We start from the raw sequence: 17566 nt of genomic DNA on the forward strand, positions 1-17566 counted from the left end.
CTTACTACGTTTATCCTAATCAAAGACTTTCCAAACGGCAAGGACAACGCCAAAGGATGCATCGCTGTCATCAGTTCCATGACGAACAGGTTCTATTGTCGCAGCGGGAGCTTCAGTTGACGCGTTCGGTGAACGCGCGCCAATGATGAAGGACGGCAGACCCGTTCAGGTAAATCAATTAATTTAAGCCCATTAATTCACTCTGGGTGAGCTAACCTAGTCGTCCTGCCCTATTCATATAATAATATACGAATCGATATCATGTAAGCTAACACTAAATGAGAACACAAATAAATTTACTTACCGAAGTATAGAAGGTTTATTATTATTGCAGTTCGTCCGCTATCATTTTATCAAAGACATACCGCTACATTCTATCATTTGGACAGCAAAATGGTTCGGCCTTGTCAAGCTCCACCCTGATGTACTGTTTCCTCAGTTAGATTCGTCTTTGTGACACCACATCAGCAATTAGCTGATCATGCCGTAAAACGTTCGATCGAAGAAAGTTTGTTCCCATCTTCACGGTTGGCAGACTACTACAGCGAAAACCTCTAACGCATCCAGAAATGGCTGCCGGCATCTGATGAAGTTGACGCGCGATGCATTGATTACAACATTGCAAGCAGTGGTTCCCTTGGCCAGCTATGAAACATTAGTATTGCTGATTTACTATAGTACCTTTGTGTATGTATGTATGAATGTTACAAACAGAAGCTCGGGATCGTGACATTCTGTCTATTTCCACCACTTGTGAAATTCAGAGCTTTTTCGTCTCTACTCGAACTTTATCTATTTATATATATATGTTCCCAAAGACAGCAAATAGCCGTCACTGAACGGACAAATCGTGCCGGGCAATTTATTCAATCAACCGACGTTACTTTATCTATGAAAGCCTCACCGCACGCAGGCATACCGTCATCATTCTTACTAGATATGAGCATTAGGCATATGTAATTATTTATTATGTATACCTATATAATAATAATAATAATAATAATAATAGAAAGTAAAAACCTTATAGGGGATTTCCCGTTCGTTGCTTCGAGCATACGCTGGATAGCCAACATCCTATAGTGGCCATATTAGATATGGAGCTGTTTCTTAGTTCCTAATCAAACCGAGATACAATCGTATCACTCCGAAACAAGTCAAGGTTAGACCTAACGAGGCTATAGGATATTTTTATATATATCATGTATTAGCGTATTAGTGGTAATACCATTAACAAGTGTCGTTGTACTGCGACAGATCGACAATTGCCCCCTTCTAAATATGAAGGGAGCTGGTTGCGCATTGGTCCCATGGAAATACAAACGCGTTACAGAAGCTATAAATACTATCGATGGTAATTTGAATAGACGTAACGGGATGCTTCGAAGCAGTCTACCTAAGTTAAGAAAAATCTTATTAAACAATTTGAAGTTATCGATCAATTTTCATCTAATTCATCGATGTATCATGTATGGCGGACACTCACTATAAAAAAATTGACGTTCCGACGATAGACAACACGAAAAAAATCAATAGTTATAGAAGCCTAGAGCAATTTTTACTCTGCTGAACGTTCGAATTTAAGGTCCTAACTATCCGAATGTAAAAGATTGGGTTATAAATAGGACCGACGCACAGTCTAATCCTTATATGAGTTAAAAAAAAATGACTTATCGAAGACTATGTTTGATGATGTGAAAGTAGTAGGCGTATCAAAATGAACGTGCTCGTTTTTTAATGTTACTTTTACAATTTCTCGGTTTAAATAGGTAACGCTGTGTCCTTTCCTCTTTGCTTAATAGCAACAAACAGTACGCGTTTTTCTTATTGTTGGCCTTGTGAGCACTGAAAGAGCAGGGGATCATTGTCCGGCTTGATTTATCTGGGTACAATAACTGGTTTAACCAATACTCGATGTCATCAACACGCTCGGATACCCCAGAGCTACCACTCACCATTATGGCCATTCCGCGCCGGAATGAAGTACATTCTTACATACATTACACACATACATATATATATATATATATATATATATATATATATATATATATATATATATATATATATGGTTCAGCCTTTTACTATTCTACTTCAACGACTATGATTCCGTTTTGCGAAGATTGCTACACTAGCTTAATATTATATTTGTATGTACATGCTATGCACATTTATGCCCTCGATGGGCAACGAATGAACCAAAAAAAGTGTGCAGTCAATTTCTAGCCAGGCTCACAAGTATTATATTTTAGTGGTCAAATATTAAGGCTAGTCTATGCCCCCTTCGGACAGTTTTTCTCTCAAACGCTCCCTGTAAGTCTCATGGTCAGAGCACGTACGTTGATCGGATTCGTACGTTTAGAATCAACCACCAATTAGCAAATATAACAACATGCTATAATAATAATAGTAATAATAAGGATAATACTTCATGTCCAACTAATGTATCATTTTTCATTCGTTTCAAACGAATCGGGTAGACACTCAGTTTTGTTACAATGGCTTGGACAACCGTCGTCAGCCATTCGAAAATGTCTGCATTGCCTCCTCCTGCCCGAACGTGCAGGTCGTACTCTGTCATACATATACACGTGTACTGGTGATTCTATGCATACTACCCTACGACAAATGCACTTGCTCACTGTAACAAATAGTCCCGATATCAAATAAGAATGAGCATGAAACGTGTGGCAATCGAGCAACGATAGCGAAAGCTGTTAGGCACAATACTTTGAAAAAGCTAAACATCCGAAGGGTCTGTCCAACGTAAAAACAGGTGCGCAAAATACCTGGACCTATACATAAAACGCAGTAGTTTTATTGGGTAAGACTAGGGGACGCTGTTTGCAACGATACTCAACGGCTGTGTGGGGCTTGCATAAGCTATCTTTGTCCATTCGTTCGCACCTGGCAAGCAAATCAATAGATTAGCCTGGAGTCTTCTCTGCGCTCGACGTTTCCCTTCCGTTTTTTCTGTTTCTCTCTTTTTATTTTGCTCTTTTTATTGATGCTAGCGCGCTCTATATCGTCTGCATTAATCAGCGTTGGTCTTAGATTAAGGAAATGTTACACAATAGTGGGAGCAATGAAGGGCTAACGGTATAACTTCTGCCAACGCTAGTTGGTTTCGACAGCCACAGTCCGCTAATTTACATACATGTAGAAGATATGTCTCTTCAGCAATTAATATCGATGTCTCTAACGCAAATTTGACATGAACTGGAAGCAAAACAACAGCCCTCGCTGTTAGACAGGGTACTAAGCATTCCTACCAAATGAGGTTATTTGACCGATGCCTGAGTACACTGCCATTTGATGACGAAGCCTTATAATTATGTTCCAAGCATTTAGTATCCGTAAGGATTGCTATACTGCGAGCCCGGGTGATATGGTGGGTAGGGCCCAGGATAAGCGGCGTAACCGTATCCTGAGTATGGCTGCCGCTTGTCAGGATATACCTAGAATAATGGAAAAGCAAACATTTCGTTAACGAACGAAATACTAACATCTATATAGTGAACATTATTATTATTATTAGGATTAATGTTATGCTACTACGACTAGGGTTACTGTTTATTTTCGTGTCAACTTGACGCTTGTATCATAGTGCCAAATAGTAGGGTAATCTTAGTTATGGCAATGATCGTTACGTACCGGCATTAGATATTGCATGTTCTTTGCCTGCTCGTTGTCTTTCTCGCGACGGAGGCAGTGAGATGAGCCGAGGAAAAGGACCCCAGTCAAGAAGCTGAAGGCCACACCTAGCCAGGCCAGCATGTATGACCAACCGTAGAAAAACAGGGTTACCCCGGGGCGACGCAGGATCTGAAAATGGATTATGCATTAAAAACAGTACAGCGTATAAGTGAACCAGCTTTCACGTTCACTGCTAAAGTTCAAGGTGATATACATATAATTATATAAACTCTACGTTTATTCTTTTTTGTGATTTTTCAGCATTTCAAAGATACTGGTACTGGTACAAAGAGAAATTCCTTAGGACCGAAGTGCCGATTAACGACTATGTAGCAATTAGAGTTGCTATAGAGCGCTTGCTCTTGCCTATCGATATCGGTCCGATTCAATCGGTAGGACCATCCATTAGCCTTTTAGGCAAACCCAAATCGAAGCTATTATTATGCAACACGTTACATATAATGTAACGATCATTCGTTCCCTTACCATTTGCTTACAAGCTGCTGCAGCGGGGAACTGGATTCAGCACGTCAGCCGAGCTCCTTCAGTGCTCAAGCGAGTGTTCATTGAATTCATATTCAAATTTTGCGCCATTCTCGTCACCTATCTTTTTTTGCTTTTCATATTTTGGAGCTTCGAAATACCTCTATAGGTTTAATTTGTTAATGAGCAATTACGATGTGGGTACGCCCGAGACGTGTTGAACGTATTGACAATAGTCTTGACAAGTCGTGGAGACAATCGTTTCACTAAGGAGTGTTTCCCGCGTGTCGTTTTCGACATATTATTTACTCGTAGCTTTAAATCTTAACAAGTAAAGGCGACTACATTTTTTTCCTTTCTTGCATCGTTGAGCGGCACCACCTCAAAGACGTAGGCTTTTCTATATTGCTAAATACCTCAACACGTGGAAGTAGCAACAGTTACCGATCGCGCACGAGCCCCACCGTAAAGTGACCCCGTTCTTTTGTCACCTATGGTTTCTGCTACTACCGCTGTTGTTAAAAGGGAACCTCTTCTATTCTCCAGATGACTTCTATGACCGTAATAGGCTCATTCGCGTTGCATTATACGTTGTCATATGGAAGTAAATGCTATAAATGTACTTACGGGAAACGATCACAATATCCGGTGACGAGCTCACCTTTTGCACATGTACATATATATATGTGCGTGTCTCTGTTGGACATTGCAATATCTCTGTAGGGCCGGTCATAGTTGCAGACCTGAGATGTTTTGAAGCTGCCTTACGATAGAATGATCTAGTATATGATAATGGATGGAACAGCTAAAATGTAAAATATGCGAAGTTTTTTTTTTAACAAACGCATAGGTACAGATGCATAATCACACAAATATATGTATAATGACGCGAACGTTATCGGGCAGGCACTATATATATATATATATATATATATATATATATATATATATATATATATAGTGCGCACGACACGTGCTTGTATATGATAGGTAACTGCTGCTACTGCTGTAGGTCTATTTACCCTCGCACTGATTTGATCTTGCTCACTCTGTCTGAGTCTCTGTTTCTTCTTTGACGATGACTTTTGGACGCTTTTTCTCGAAAAATTGCTAGAAGAACCGTTCGGCCCCAAAGAGTTACCGCGGGTGATAGGTATTGAAAAATCATGGAAGGAGGTACCAAATTCCTTTCACGGGGAGACGGCCACGGTTCTATCAACAAATGTATGGTATCAAGAAGGGAGTTGATAGTCGCCAGTAAACAACGCCACGATCTGTGCGCAATATGGCGAAACTGCGCTTGTACCGATTAGCTCGGGGATTGGTGAGAACGACTGTTAAAAATCGTTGACCGATTTGTTGTTTTGTCACCCGAAATATTTTACTAAATAAGAGAATTAAAACGAAGACCGACAAGCGCTATATAGAAACTCATCCGCATAACCAATTCGTTCGTTGTCGCCGAAGGCTAGTTATGCGTACAGATATGTCGCACATTGTAGGAAATAGTCGTGTTGGGTCGACCCGCTGACGTTTTTTGCGTAGACGTTCGTTTCAAGGTTCAAGCGTAATCCCATTTACCACCACATACACTGACTTATTGAATCTATTGGTCGACCGTTCCTAAGAAGGTATCGAACACTGTCGCCTGCTGATAAATTGGAATTGTAGTAACAATAATGTATGTTAATGCGCTACATGAGGTCGATAAGCTTGATGGATATTTATTATAGAATCGTTGCAAGGTATCGGCTCAACTCCTTTCCACCGTAATTCAGATTGATATCGTGATCTATCAGTGTGCGTTGAGAGAAATGAGGGGTCCTAGTGAATGGATGCATTAATTTACTATTTGCTATCATCAAAATATTATCTAAATAATGATTTATGATTGTTTGTCTAATTGTTTTGCTAGACCTTCTACCCGGTACGGAAAACGGCTGGTTCAATCGACAGTCAAATGTAGGACGTATTATCTATTGAAATATATGGAAGTTTTGCCCGAACTTACCGCTGGCCATGCGTAATAGCTGAGATTATCGTGAAGCTTCTTGTAGTCGTAATACTCCACTCCATGCCAAAGACCCATGGCTCCTCCGGCAACGAGCGCAACCAGGATCTGCCAAAGAAGCCACAAAATATAGATAGGTTAGGTTCAACGTCGCCTATGGTCTCTGGGCGGACAGTCGAGATCCTGAATAGAGAGTCAAGCACCCTAAGGTATCTAGGCTTGAGTTCAACCGATCACTACTGCTTGGATTCAATGAACAGTGACTCCAATCAATTATCACATGTTTTCCATCCTAATTAAGATAAGGCATGCATTATTGAAAGATTTGCTAGCAACGCTTCATGTCTTCGTTCTGTATGACACCTGTACTTTCGAATTGGCGTAACCTCTATAAAACAACGTCCACGTTGAGGGTTTACAAGCGAGCTTAACGGCGATGCATCGAACGGTGAAGCCGGCAAGCTCTTTGCTGCAGTATTGTCGGTAAAGGGGCAACACCTAGGCAGCCTACCACATCGTGCTGGTAGTGAAACAGTCGTATAACAAACAAGGCCAAAAAGGAACCAGGGCGCCGTTGAATATCTTTGTACTTGTGCCAACCAGCTTTGTGTTGTCATGGCTTTTTTTTCTTACTTTCTGTTTTTTTTTGCAGTACGTAACATTATTTGTATGCTTTAATGGGGAACAGGCACGCGTAATAATAACTTCATCATTAGGCCGCAAATAAGAATCAACACATTTACGCATCAAGGGGAGTCAAGCACGAGGATAGCGTCTAGGGAGGTACAGGGAGGCCATACAAGTTTATAACTGCTATTTTGACAATGTTCGCCCTGCCATTGTGTCTCTTGGCGGAGCGCCAATGTTTAACAGGGCCAAGCTTAGCTTGGATTTGACAGCGTTGTCATAAAGAAGCACGTTGCTTGTTCTTCTGCTATTTTTTTGCCGTGTTCGTGTTAATATGGGATATTTCAATTGCACTTTGTAGTCTAACCCCTATTTACCCTACGCTACATCACAAACATAGCCCCTACCGCTAATAAGCGGCTGAAGTAGTCGATCAAATAGCTACGTTTACAATAAATAGATATTTGATCGAATATAATCACGGGATAACTTGTTTAAATGGATCACACAATATGAAAATTGAGTTCCTTTCAATGTTCGCTTCGAAATCGATTGAGGTTTTACTTCCTGTCGTACGCGCACATGTTTTCATGAAGCAGAACGGCTTCATCATTGTCTAGGATGTGGTCGTAGATAGAGGCGAGTTATTAGTCATGTGATGATCGACTGACTCAACAGACATTTGCTTACTAATAGAATACGAGTAAATATAGAACGGGAAATATCGAAATAAAGATAGGCCGGAAGTCAACAGGTGTGATCGTCACTTAAAGCAGACATCATCATACCTGCAGGAGACCGGTAGCGATTATATTCGAGTAGGACCTTTTCCAACAGCCCGCGATGCCTGTCCAGAACGAGAGGAAAGATAAAAAGAAGGACACGATAAAGAGGGCAACGCAGGACCGCGCCATATCTGTAACCGAAAAAACAACAGAAGCAATCGGATATCAAGCATTTAGTGGTACTTCATAGGTAATTTAAATCTTGTAGTGCTAATCGGTTATCTAAGGCGCAGTTAGAAACTTGTAATAAAACATGGCAATTTTATAAGCCATGTCTAAGCTGTTTTTAAACGAGAAATTCCCTCTTCCATATCTCACTTCTGTTGCGAACAATCTGTTTTCTTCATTTAATATATTGATTTAATCTATTCGGGTGTTGTCTTTATGACCTTTTATGAAAATGTCCATCGTCGCAATAGTGCTGTTATTATTATAATAGTTAATCATGAGCCTATTATGTTTGTGCATGTGTTTTAGCGTCTACGCGTTATTCGCTGCCTGTTCTCAATCCGAACGCCCATCAGGCCATCTGAACTGAGATGTTCAAGCATCAGTGTTTGTGCATACTATAAATTGAAATAATGTCTCAGTAGTTTATATATAGCTAGATCTAGAACAGTTCAGATTTTTAGATCAGGTTTTGCTTTATCTGATATTTTTCACGTGCTTCCATTGACGAAAAGAAACAGGATCGCAATGAAAAAAGCAATGGCTATCATGTATGGGTGATTAACGTTTCCAATCTGGCAGCTAACGTGGACGGACAGCCTGGTAAAGCAACTTACCGTTCGCTAATATTGAGGTGCCGCAAACATACTGCTTTACCGTTAGCGTCTCTATTGAAAAGAAGCAGTTTTATTACAATACCTTTATATGCACTATACTTCAGTCGTGGTCAAAGGCGTACTTCTTAGTGAAATTTCATCAAACGCCGATACGATTTGTTGGATTGACAGATTTTTTCCATCCCTGAACGAGCGTCGTCCAATACGGTAGAATGAGATTAAACAAACCAATGGTACCCATTCATCAGTTTTATCAACCCGTTGGTCGGCAAACTATAGCGTGAAAAGTTTTTGCCACCTGGTAGAAGTACGCGAGGGGTAAATAGTGGGGTAACAAAATGTATCCGGTTCTACTCGTGACCGGCGAATGACGTGTAGCGCTAAATCGAGCATCAAATAGCCACTTCGACAAGGAACGCTTTCATGACTTCACCCTATAGTCGCGGCGCCAGAAAGCATAAAACGGCTGTGGTGAAAAGTACTGGAAACTAAAGAAAAGTATCTTCTTTTTTATTCCAAAATTGTTTGGAAATTGAACAAGATGCTATAGTTATTAAGTTTAACGACTGCCATGCTACATGTCGATGGAAATGTCATCGAAATATATGTTTCGTTGTGAAGGAAAAAACCCTATGAGTAAATTGATCTGGAAAAACGTCTGAAATATAAACTGAAAGAATCAGACGTTTGCTTTGTTTGACTAATAAATTTGCCTATACTGACACGTTTCTTGTTCGAATCCGCGCAAGAACTCCTGCACAAGAGGCAGGTGACGACTTCGCAACTACTAGCGCAAAGCGCCTGCCGTAGCCACGAATTGTACTGTTAACCGTAGAAGAAGTGGTATATCGTACAACAAGCCAGGGAAGACCCAGCTTTCACCTTCGCAAAGGTATCTGACGAAAAATGCCCACATCTAATTGCCGTAAGCCTCTGTTTCGTTGCTGTACCCGTGTGGGTAACGGGGCGACGTTTATTTTAAAATCTACTTATTTTTTTGGTTCGGGCTCTCGCCTTTTATAAGAAATACGTCGAGCGTAAACGGATCTGCCGATAATCGTCAAAAGGTTTCTAACGGGCGACCAGACACGTTAAGGCGTCATCTAAGGATTCTAAAGATTTTGAGTAAGGGTTAGATGCATATATATATATATATATAGTGATAATCGGTCAATTTGCATAAGCACGTATTAGAGCTATTGTAATTGCCCTAATACGTTAAGTGACGCTGGTAAAGTGACAAGGTGTTTGCATGTTCTGCCTGAACGAGGCAGACAAATACTTAATATTCAGCCTGATGGCGGTCATTGGCAATGAAAGAATACAGCCAGTACCTCGTCAAGCTCTTGAGAAAAAAACTAACCAAACTGCTAGACGATCAATGTGCAATGAGAACCTCGTTCGCGTCGTGACTGTTATTGTCTGTCCATCGTGACTGGATAACGACAGATGTAAAGCTTTATGTCGTCTAACCGTCATCGATTATGACTGTTCATCAATTGACTGTACAATCGTTACGGCTCAATAGTCAATGAGCGGTGACCATGTCCTATAAAGAATATCAATGGTTTCGGTCGATGAAATCCGTGTGGCCTTTTACTGGCAACCGCGCAATGCCAGTTACTTCATCAACGACGAGACGCATACGAAATACATACCTAAAAGTTCAATCGGGAAAGTTGTTTTTGTCGCCGATTGTTAATTTATTCACAATAAACAGTAATATTATAGAAATAGAATTAAGCGAAACCTTGTCATCACGATGTCTCGTTCATTATAGCTAGAATATAAGCAATTCGGAACGTCCAACGATCTGTTCTCGAATCAAGCCGTTAGAGATTAACGAAATATACTTTAGGATCCGTCATGACTTTGTGATATTGCTAAAATTTATCGAGATAATATCATGACAAGCTGAACGGCAGGGTCTACCGTTATCAAAATACAAGGCCATAGCGCTAAACTAACTTTTTACATTTGGCCAAACATTAATTTCGAATCTACTTACTTTTGAACGGCCTTTCAGATAATCGCAAGTGTAGATTGTGAGGTAAAATTCGATATAAATCACCCAGTCCGAGACCTGCCGCTCCTAACGTCATGATAACGATAACAACTATATAGCTCAATAACAAGTTTTCTGACTACACACAAACACGTTCGGTAGGCGAAAGTCGTAACACGTCTTTTAGATGGTAAACAGAAGCCCGTCTACCAAATGGAAACAAAAATCATGCCCGTATTTTCTTTCCTTTCGCTAATTGGAGGAGATTTTATCAGGTTCATGGTCGTATCGATGCTAGCCGACGTCGGGCATCGCCTTGCCAAACTGACCAAGAACAAACGACTTGAGCGCCCACCGAGCCATGAAAAGTCAACAGGTGCATTTTGGTAGCGTGGGGGGAAAAAAGTACGATTGCACTATAATGGCTCCTGTAATTGCCGATTGATGCTATCACGTCGACGTAATCGTTAAGGACATGGTAAGAACGAGGAGAAAGAGGCAACGAGCAATGCAATGAATCTGTCCCTTTGCATTTGCAGCTGTTTTCAGGCAGTTTGCAATCGTACGCGTTGTATAGCCATGTCGTTTGCTGGGATTTCAGTGACTGACGCCAGTTTCTGCATGAAAGCTTTCTCAGCGCCCTCATCTTTTGCCTTAGGTCATTTTTCGCTTAGATCCCAATTACTTGGCACGTTATGTTTATCGCTGGTGCTGCTTTTGCTACGGCAAATAGTACAGCACCGACAAGATTGGACTAACGATAATGTTTAACAGTCACACAAATATGGTTCACGTATGCGGATACTTACGCAGTCTTTCCCAACGCTGTTCTGAAAACTGGTCGGATACCTCATCCTCAGGGATGTAATAGTTAACGTTAACACAGTCGGTCTGTAGCGGTGACATGTAGGTGTTCACTGAAAAGACGCCAAGGAGAGAAAAGCGGAAAGAAGCAAACATCATAAATAACGACGGAAAGATCAGACGGGTAAAACGTAGGCAAAGTGTAAACAGCAATTTTAGTGGTTGTCAGGTGAAGCGAACGTTGATAAATACCGTTGAATACCTATATGAGTGTTTATCATTTTAGCATCTATTTAGGCCTTTGCTATGCGTTGCCCGACCCACTGAGTACGCCACAGTATAGCACGCCTACCATCTAGTCTACCTTTGATACAATTATATTGCTTGATAAATAGACGTAAGAAAACACAGAGGCGTTCTATAACCGCTAAATCCTTCTAGCAGAAGCTTTTGCCATCGTCCCTAATCGGAGATTGATTGAAAATAAATCGTAGATTTAGTCTTTTTTAACGATATTTCATATACACAAATAACGTAACTGTTTCAACTTCAAGACGTTCTGATTTTTATTGTTATTTTTTAAAAACTTAGTTCAGTTCAACCTTTAAATCACCAGCTTCATATGACGTATAGACACTTGCAGAGTATTGCTAACAACAGTAACAGATTAGGACAAAGGCAGTACGAGCGAACAAAAATACCTACCTACCTACTTCTTACTGGAATAGACCAACCGTTGCCGTAACCATTACTTGTCAATATTTGTTATACGAAAAAAACAATACGGTCATAAAGCTGATGCTTAATTAGTGTGCATGCTGTTATCAACACACACTGAGGCACACATATCCTGCATCAAGTTTGCACCGCTAAAATATCAAAAAAATAAGCACTGAAAGTACGAGTTGCTTTTAAGTGCAAGCTACCTTACCGCCTGTTTCGCATCCGTTTATAGGACAAATTACGTTCCGTCGTTTTTATTTTTCCTGTCGTTTGATCATTCCATCCCCTTTTGCATGAAGCGATTCTTCTTTTGTTCAAGGAATTACGTCTATCGACGTGGCCGAACGTTTCGGAAACGCGTTGTTAAACAAATTTGATTATAGCATATCCGGGGAGTCCATATCTCTTCCAAACTGCGTCCATTACAAATGCTGGAAACGTTTCCACGCTGTCAACGATAATTAGATATGAAGGACCATATCACGTAGTGCAATGACAGTCGACGATCTTTTTCGAATTACCATGCAGCTGAGCCTATCACGCGTAAGCGCTCTACCGCTTTTCTAACTCTTCGATTCGCGGAAGGGATAAACCTAATTCTGTCGAACTTCGTTCTGAAGTATCAACTTTGCTATCTAGCACTCGCGGCCGTACGACGGCTTACATAAATGTGCCCTAAATGTAAGAGAAGCCCATGCCTTTATCATTCTGTCTTTGCCATTTAATCATCGGGAAAATTAAATAGGCAGAACGGTACCAGTTGAATGCATCACTTGCTAGGCATAGCGCATCGCCCATAAAAAAGTTTTCAACTCTCTCGACCTTTTATTGCCCTTCAGTGCTTTCTATAGAATTGCACATACAAATGTTGGCTTGGTACACGAACACGAAACGGGACCACCGTCAACAACGCCGAGGTTCAATAGCACGGCGTCCGCTTCAAGCCATGATGCAAGAAACTTCTAGTGAAAAATGACGAATATTTGCTAGTGGGGGCAAAAATGTAGCTTACTTCAGTATTTACTTCTCGGCCGTCTACGTACAGGGGCCGAGGATAAATAACGGCCCCATGTGTTCCAATATAATCATTATCCCGTCCATTAGCTAGATTCAGAGTGAAGTGTAGACTGTGACTACATGTGTGTGCATCTGAGGGAGAGAGAGGATTTTAGTGGTCAAATTATAGAAAACAAGTTTTCCTTACTATTATTAAGAGTAGCATTATTATCGTCATTATATCTGTAGTGACATGTTTGCCTGTGCCAAGAATTGGCGGCCACTTCGGCCCCTATCGTCGGTCCCGCCATGACTGTTTCCGCTCTTGATACCGCTAGTAAGTGAAATTGTGTAGTTGAATATTCTATACGTTAGCGTTGAGTAAAACTCGCTGGAGAAAAACATTTGGTGAACGCCAATTCACACAAAAAGAGACGGGCATAGCAGGAAAAGTAACGGGACGCCGGCGAATCCCTTCGCGCTGACTCTGTTGTGCTTCGCTATCGTAGAGGTAGAGGTAGCAGCGACGGTTTACTTCGAACGGAAGTGAATATGAGTCAAGCCTCAAGCAGAAAAATGCCCAATAGCACTGCAACATTACCTCTGCGATAATCTAGTGTCCATCCATACCCATGTTAATAGCACTGCACGCTGGCCATTTTTCTACTAGTAGTGTTTAATTACTCACGCGAGGTAACAAGGGTAGCTCGTAAAGCACTTCCTCTTATCTGGTCGGCCAGCGGCTCTGGCAAAGAACATAGGTAAGCTGGTGCTTTAGCATACTATAATAAGATTCTTCAAGTTCCCTTTGTTCGCTCAGACCAAAGTTTATAATAAGCAATGATGGTCTTAAGTATCGATTAGTAATAACGGTCGAGAGACATAGATATCTAGTTAATTCCGATGTTGTGGCCTCTAACGAAAAATTTGATACGATTCTAGTGTGCTTCACCTTTACACACCTGTACAGTTGCATACATAATCTGTACAATCGATAATCAGCCATATTCCTTTGGGCGTGTCCCTTATTCCTCAAATATATTAGGAATCGCTATTAATATAATGGCGCCGGCGATAGCAGCGACCCATTGTTGCACACACGATGTTACAAACTATAACATAATAATAAGATCCTTCTCATAATAGCCAATGCAAAACTCGGTTTCTTCACCATTTACTCTAGCCGAAGAACTACTGTTGAATGCCGTCTTCCGTCCCACCGCTGGCAATGAAAGGTTAGTAAGCGACTGAGCTAGTTGGGAGGTATCTAATAATACCCATATTTCTGTTATCGTTCGGGGACAAAAAAGGAAAGCGGAGCAAATTACGCTTCCCACCGAAATAACGAAAAGGACATTTTACCATTTAATCAGTAAATATCGCACATCAAATGAAATTACTCCGGCATCAGCTCTAATGTTTAATTGTACGCTCGTAGTAACAATCCTATTGCTGAAGCTAGCGCTACCTAGTACAACAGGTGCTCATAATTCACTCGTTCACCTCGAAAACCTAGTTCTCACCAGCTGTTATGTAACGCTTTTCAGTTGTCTTCTCCTCCCTGCGTGCGTTTTGTTTTTACGGTCACCCCCAAACTCGTATTGTGTTTGTCTCTCTCGCTCTGTGCACAATGGACATCAATAGCATAGCTCCCAACATGTTTACACGCCTGTAGATACCCGCGTGGCTTCGGGTTGAATCGGCGGCCGTCAGTCCATTTTGCGTGTAGCAGCACCCAGCTGGGAGAACCAATAACAACTATCACTGTTTTTATTATTGAACAAGTGGCCCTGGTCTCTTGGTGAATCGACCGATTAGCCAGTCCGATATGGCCTGGATGTTATCCAGCTGGCGTCAGGCCAAACGATGGACGACCGTGGACAGTGGCGATACGATTAGCTCCTGCGACAGGTCACTGCTGCCGTGGACGTCGCTGTCGGTAGGGCCGAATAATTCGATGTGACGCTACGCACTGTTGCTATTGAATCAGTCGAACGACCACTGAAGCTTCCTTCCGTTTTCAACGTTACGACGAGCTGTCCGCCAACGGCTGGACAGACGAATAAAGGGGCTACAATGATGGCGTGACGGCAGTAGCTATGACGCTAAACTTGATCTGCTTTGGTCAGAGGGGTTCTTGTGAAAGATATAGCTGGTTTTGCTGCTACAGCCAGCGCTGGTACTCACTGATAGCGTTGCATCAGCGCAGATGGTGGACGCCGCCAAGTCATATAATAACAGCTGCAACGTATATAAACATTGCGCTACACAGATAATAGTATATCTAATACATAAAGGCAAGAATAAGTAGTGAGCTAAATATGTAGGTATTCACCGAACAGGAAATATGTAACATAATAATTTTACAGCTCAAATTTTCCTAGCATTGTTGCTTTTACAAATGTGCGGTAATAGCAGTCGTTAGATGGCATCACATTTATTCAGCTCTGAGCTCTTCCTCACAAGGTATGAATACCTTGTCAGGAAGAGCTCAGAGAACGTTCATACCCTAACGAGCATCCCTTACAGAGGATCCTACTAGGTACGATACCCATCACTCCATAGAGCGCATGGCTCGGAAGAGCCAGCCAAGTCATCACTGTTAATTCAGCTTACTAACTCGCGACGATAAAGGTTTCCAGCAAAGTACTCCAGTTTAATACAATTTCAATTGAATATAACTGACACCAACGCAAAATTAGCACTGCGTTATCTGGCCACGCTTCCGTTGTTTTCACCATGCAACACCGTCCATCTTTAAGTATGTCAGTGCATGGATAATATTATAACTCTAACTTTAATAGGATGCGAATACATACTTGTACCGCGTGTCTCGGCCGAGTGACCGACCGGCCGGCCGCTTACTAATTTATTCGCTGACTAATGAAACAATCGTTTAGCCCTGATCAGGCTATCGCAGAGAAGGCATCCTGTCCACAGGATTTTTCACATAAGGCCATGACAGAAATATTTGGTGCCTCCACGATCTTGTCCGATCTCTATTTACAGTCTACCACGGCTGCTGTTGGTTCGTTGCTTCCCGCGTCATTTAACAAAAATTGACGTGTGTTGTCATTCCTCCCGTCATGCTGCCCTTTTCCTGTAAACATCTCCTCTGTGTATGCGGTTCCCTCTGTCGTCGTAGTAGCCGTCACCCTCATGGTTAGCACTTGGCAGAAAGGGTTCGCCGAAGCAGCCAACCACGGCTCAGAGTCAGGGACTCGGTTCCGGGCTCTGGCCTTTCGGCGTTTGGCCTGTTGGCGTAGTTGAGGTAGCAGTTCAACTGTCGTCCCGGGTACTGCCCCGGTCCCCTCCGGCGCCGGTCCCCCACGGGCTTCCTTTTTCTTTCGGTCTTCTTTGTTCCTTCGTTATTTCGGTTCGTCGTCGACGTCGGCCGCTGTTTTTATCGTCCTGGTGTCGTTCCTGCTGCGCATCTTTGATGGGGTGGCGTTGGCTAGTGCTTAAAGCTCAACACAGCTTCGCTTTCTACCAACAGCCGCCGTATTTCTTCGCTGTTGGCTAGACTTGCCGTCGATAAAAAGCAAGCTTGCGCCCGCTGCAGCCATGCGTACATATGTACTGCAGCTCAGTCAGCTGACAGCCATATCCAATACACACGCGCACGCTTGCGTACAAGCTTACGTGGGTTCTTCGGTGAACGTCAACTCTTCACTTACCGTTCCGGTGGCAACAGCTATCATCACTGTCGAAGTATTGTTACTTCTGCTGGTGTGCACTTACCTCTGCTACAGTTCTACCGCACCGTCGCGTCAGCCATTCTCTATGTGGGTCATTCCAGCAGACGACGGCAGCAGCCATTAGACGGCGGCGTTAAATCTTCAGGAGTCGTCTTTTCGATGTTTAAGCTCTTGCCACCAACTAAACTTTCTTGGGATTCGGTGTTGTCGTTGTGGTCATCGTTTCGTTATAGCTTGCCTCTTCTTGTCGAGCGAAACGGGAAGGACCACATCTCAGCTTGTTGCAGCACATGCTGGCGTTAGCAGTGCACAGCGGTAAGAAAGAGCCAACGTTACTCCGATTTTCGCACTTCTTTTCGGCGTTTCATACGACCCCTGCAGCTCTCGAGTAGGCTGACGAGTGGAGGAAACTCGCGGCAGTTAACGCCTACATTGGCTCTGGCAGAGGATGCCAGAGCTTGCCATTGCCGACCACGCTTAATTGCTTTGGAGCGCTACTTGACAGCAGGACCAGGGGAAGGATTAGGGAGACAAAGGACAATTCTGAGTTGACCAATCAACAACTAGAACGGCCCAACCGATCGTTCTATAGGGTTGGCGCGCACAGACTCGCGTCTCACCTCGGCGGTTCTGGGACTACGGGGAATTGTACAACTTTGCTGCCGCAGCTGCGAGCTCCAGCTTACTGGCAGTCCGTGTGCGATAATTCGATGCCAGCTTTCTTCTACGCCTGGTCTTAACGTTATGGCCGGTCCTTTCAGCAATGACGTCGTCAACAACTACTAGCATCGAACGCTGCAGCGATAGCAGCTCGTTCCGCCAATTTGCCAATATGACTGCTTCTACAAAGAACATTGCGATTCTTCTGCATGACGCGTGCATTGTAGGGCTAAGAGGCAAACCAATGCACGACGTGACTAACGCACTTTGCCACCACCGAAAAATCGCGATAAAAG

At 42.5% G+C, this 17566-nt stretch overlaps 1 protein-coding gene across 4 annotated transcripts in view; it reads right to left on the reverse strand.

The window, feature by feature from the left end:
* Positions 1–295: 295 nt before the first annotated feature.
* Positions 296–17566, reverse strand: part of LOC111252549 (claudin domain-containing protein 1) — a 42594-nt gene continuing 25323 nt past the window's right edge. For 2 of the 4 annotated variants that reach the window (XM_086992364.1, XM_022810665.2), the window contains exons 3-7: positions 11199–11306; positions 7603–7730; positions 6188–6295; positions 3652–3822; positions 296–3455 (exon numbers count right to left, since the gene is read on the reverse strand). In XM_086992364.1, the coding sequence (XP_086848490.1) occupies positions 3345–3455; positions 3652–3822; positions 6188–6295; positions 7603–7730; positions 11199–11306 (626 nt within the window). In that variant the 3' untranslated portion in view covers positions 296–3344. Of the gene's footprint in view, positions 3456–3651; positions 3823–6187; positions 6296–7602; positions 7731–11198; positions 11307–17566 lie in introns of those variants that run through there. The other 2 variants (XM_086992363.1, XM_086992365.1) reach the window with 2 other exon arrangements.

This window comes from Varroa destructor, unplaced genomic scaffold (genome assembly GCF_002443255.2).
Source record: "Varroa destructor unplaced genomic scaffold, Vdes_3.0 BEIS01000006.1, whole genome shotgun sequence".
Lineage (NCBI taxonomy): Eukaryota > Metazoa > Arthropoda > Arachnida > Mesostigmata > Varroidae > Varroa > Varroa destructor.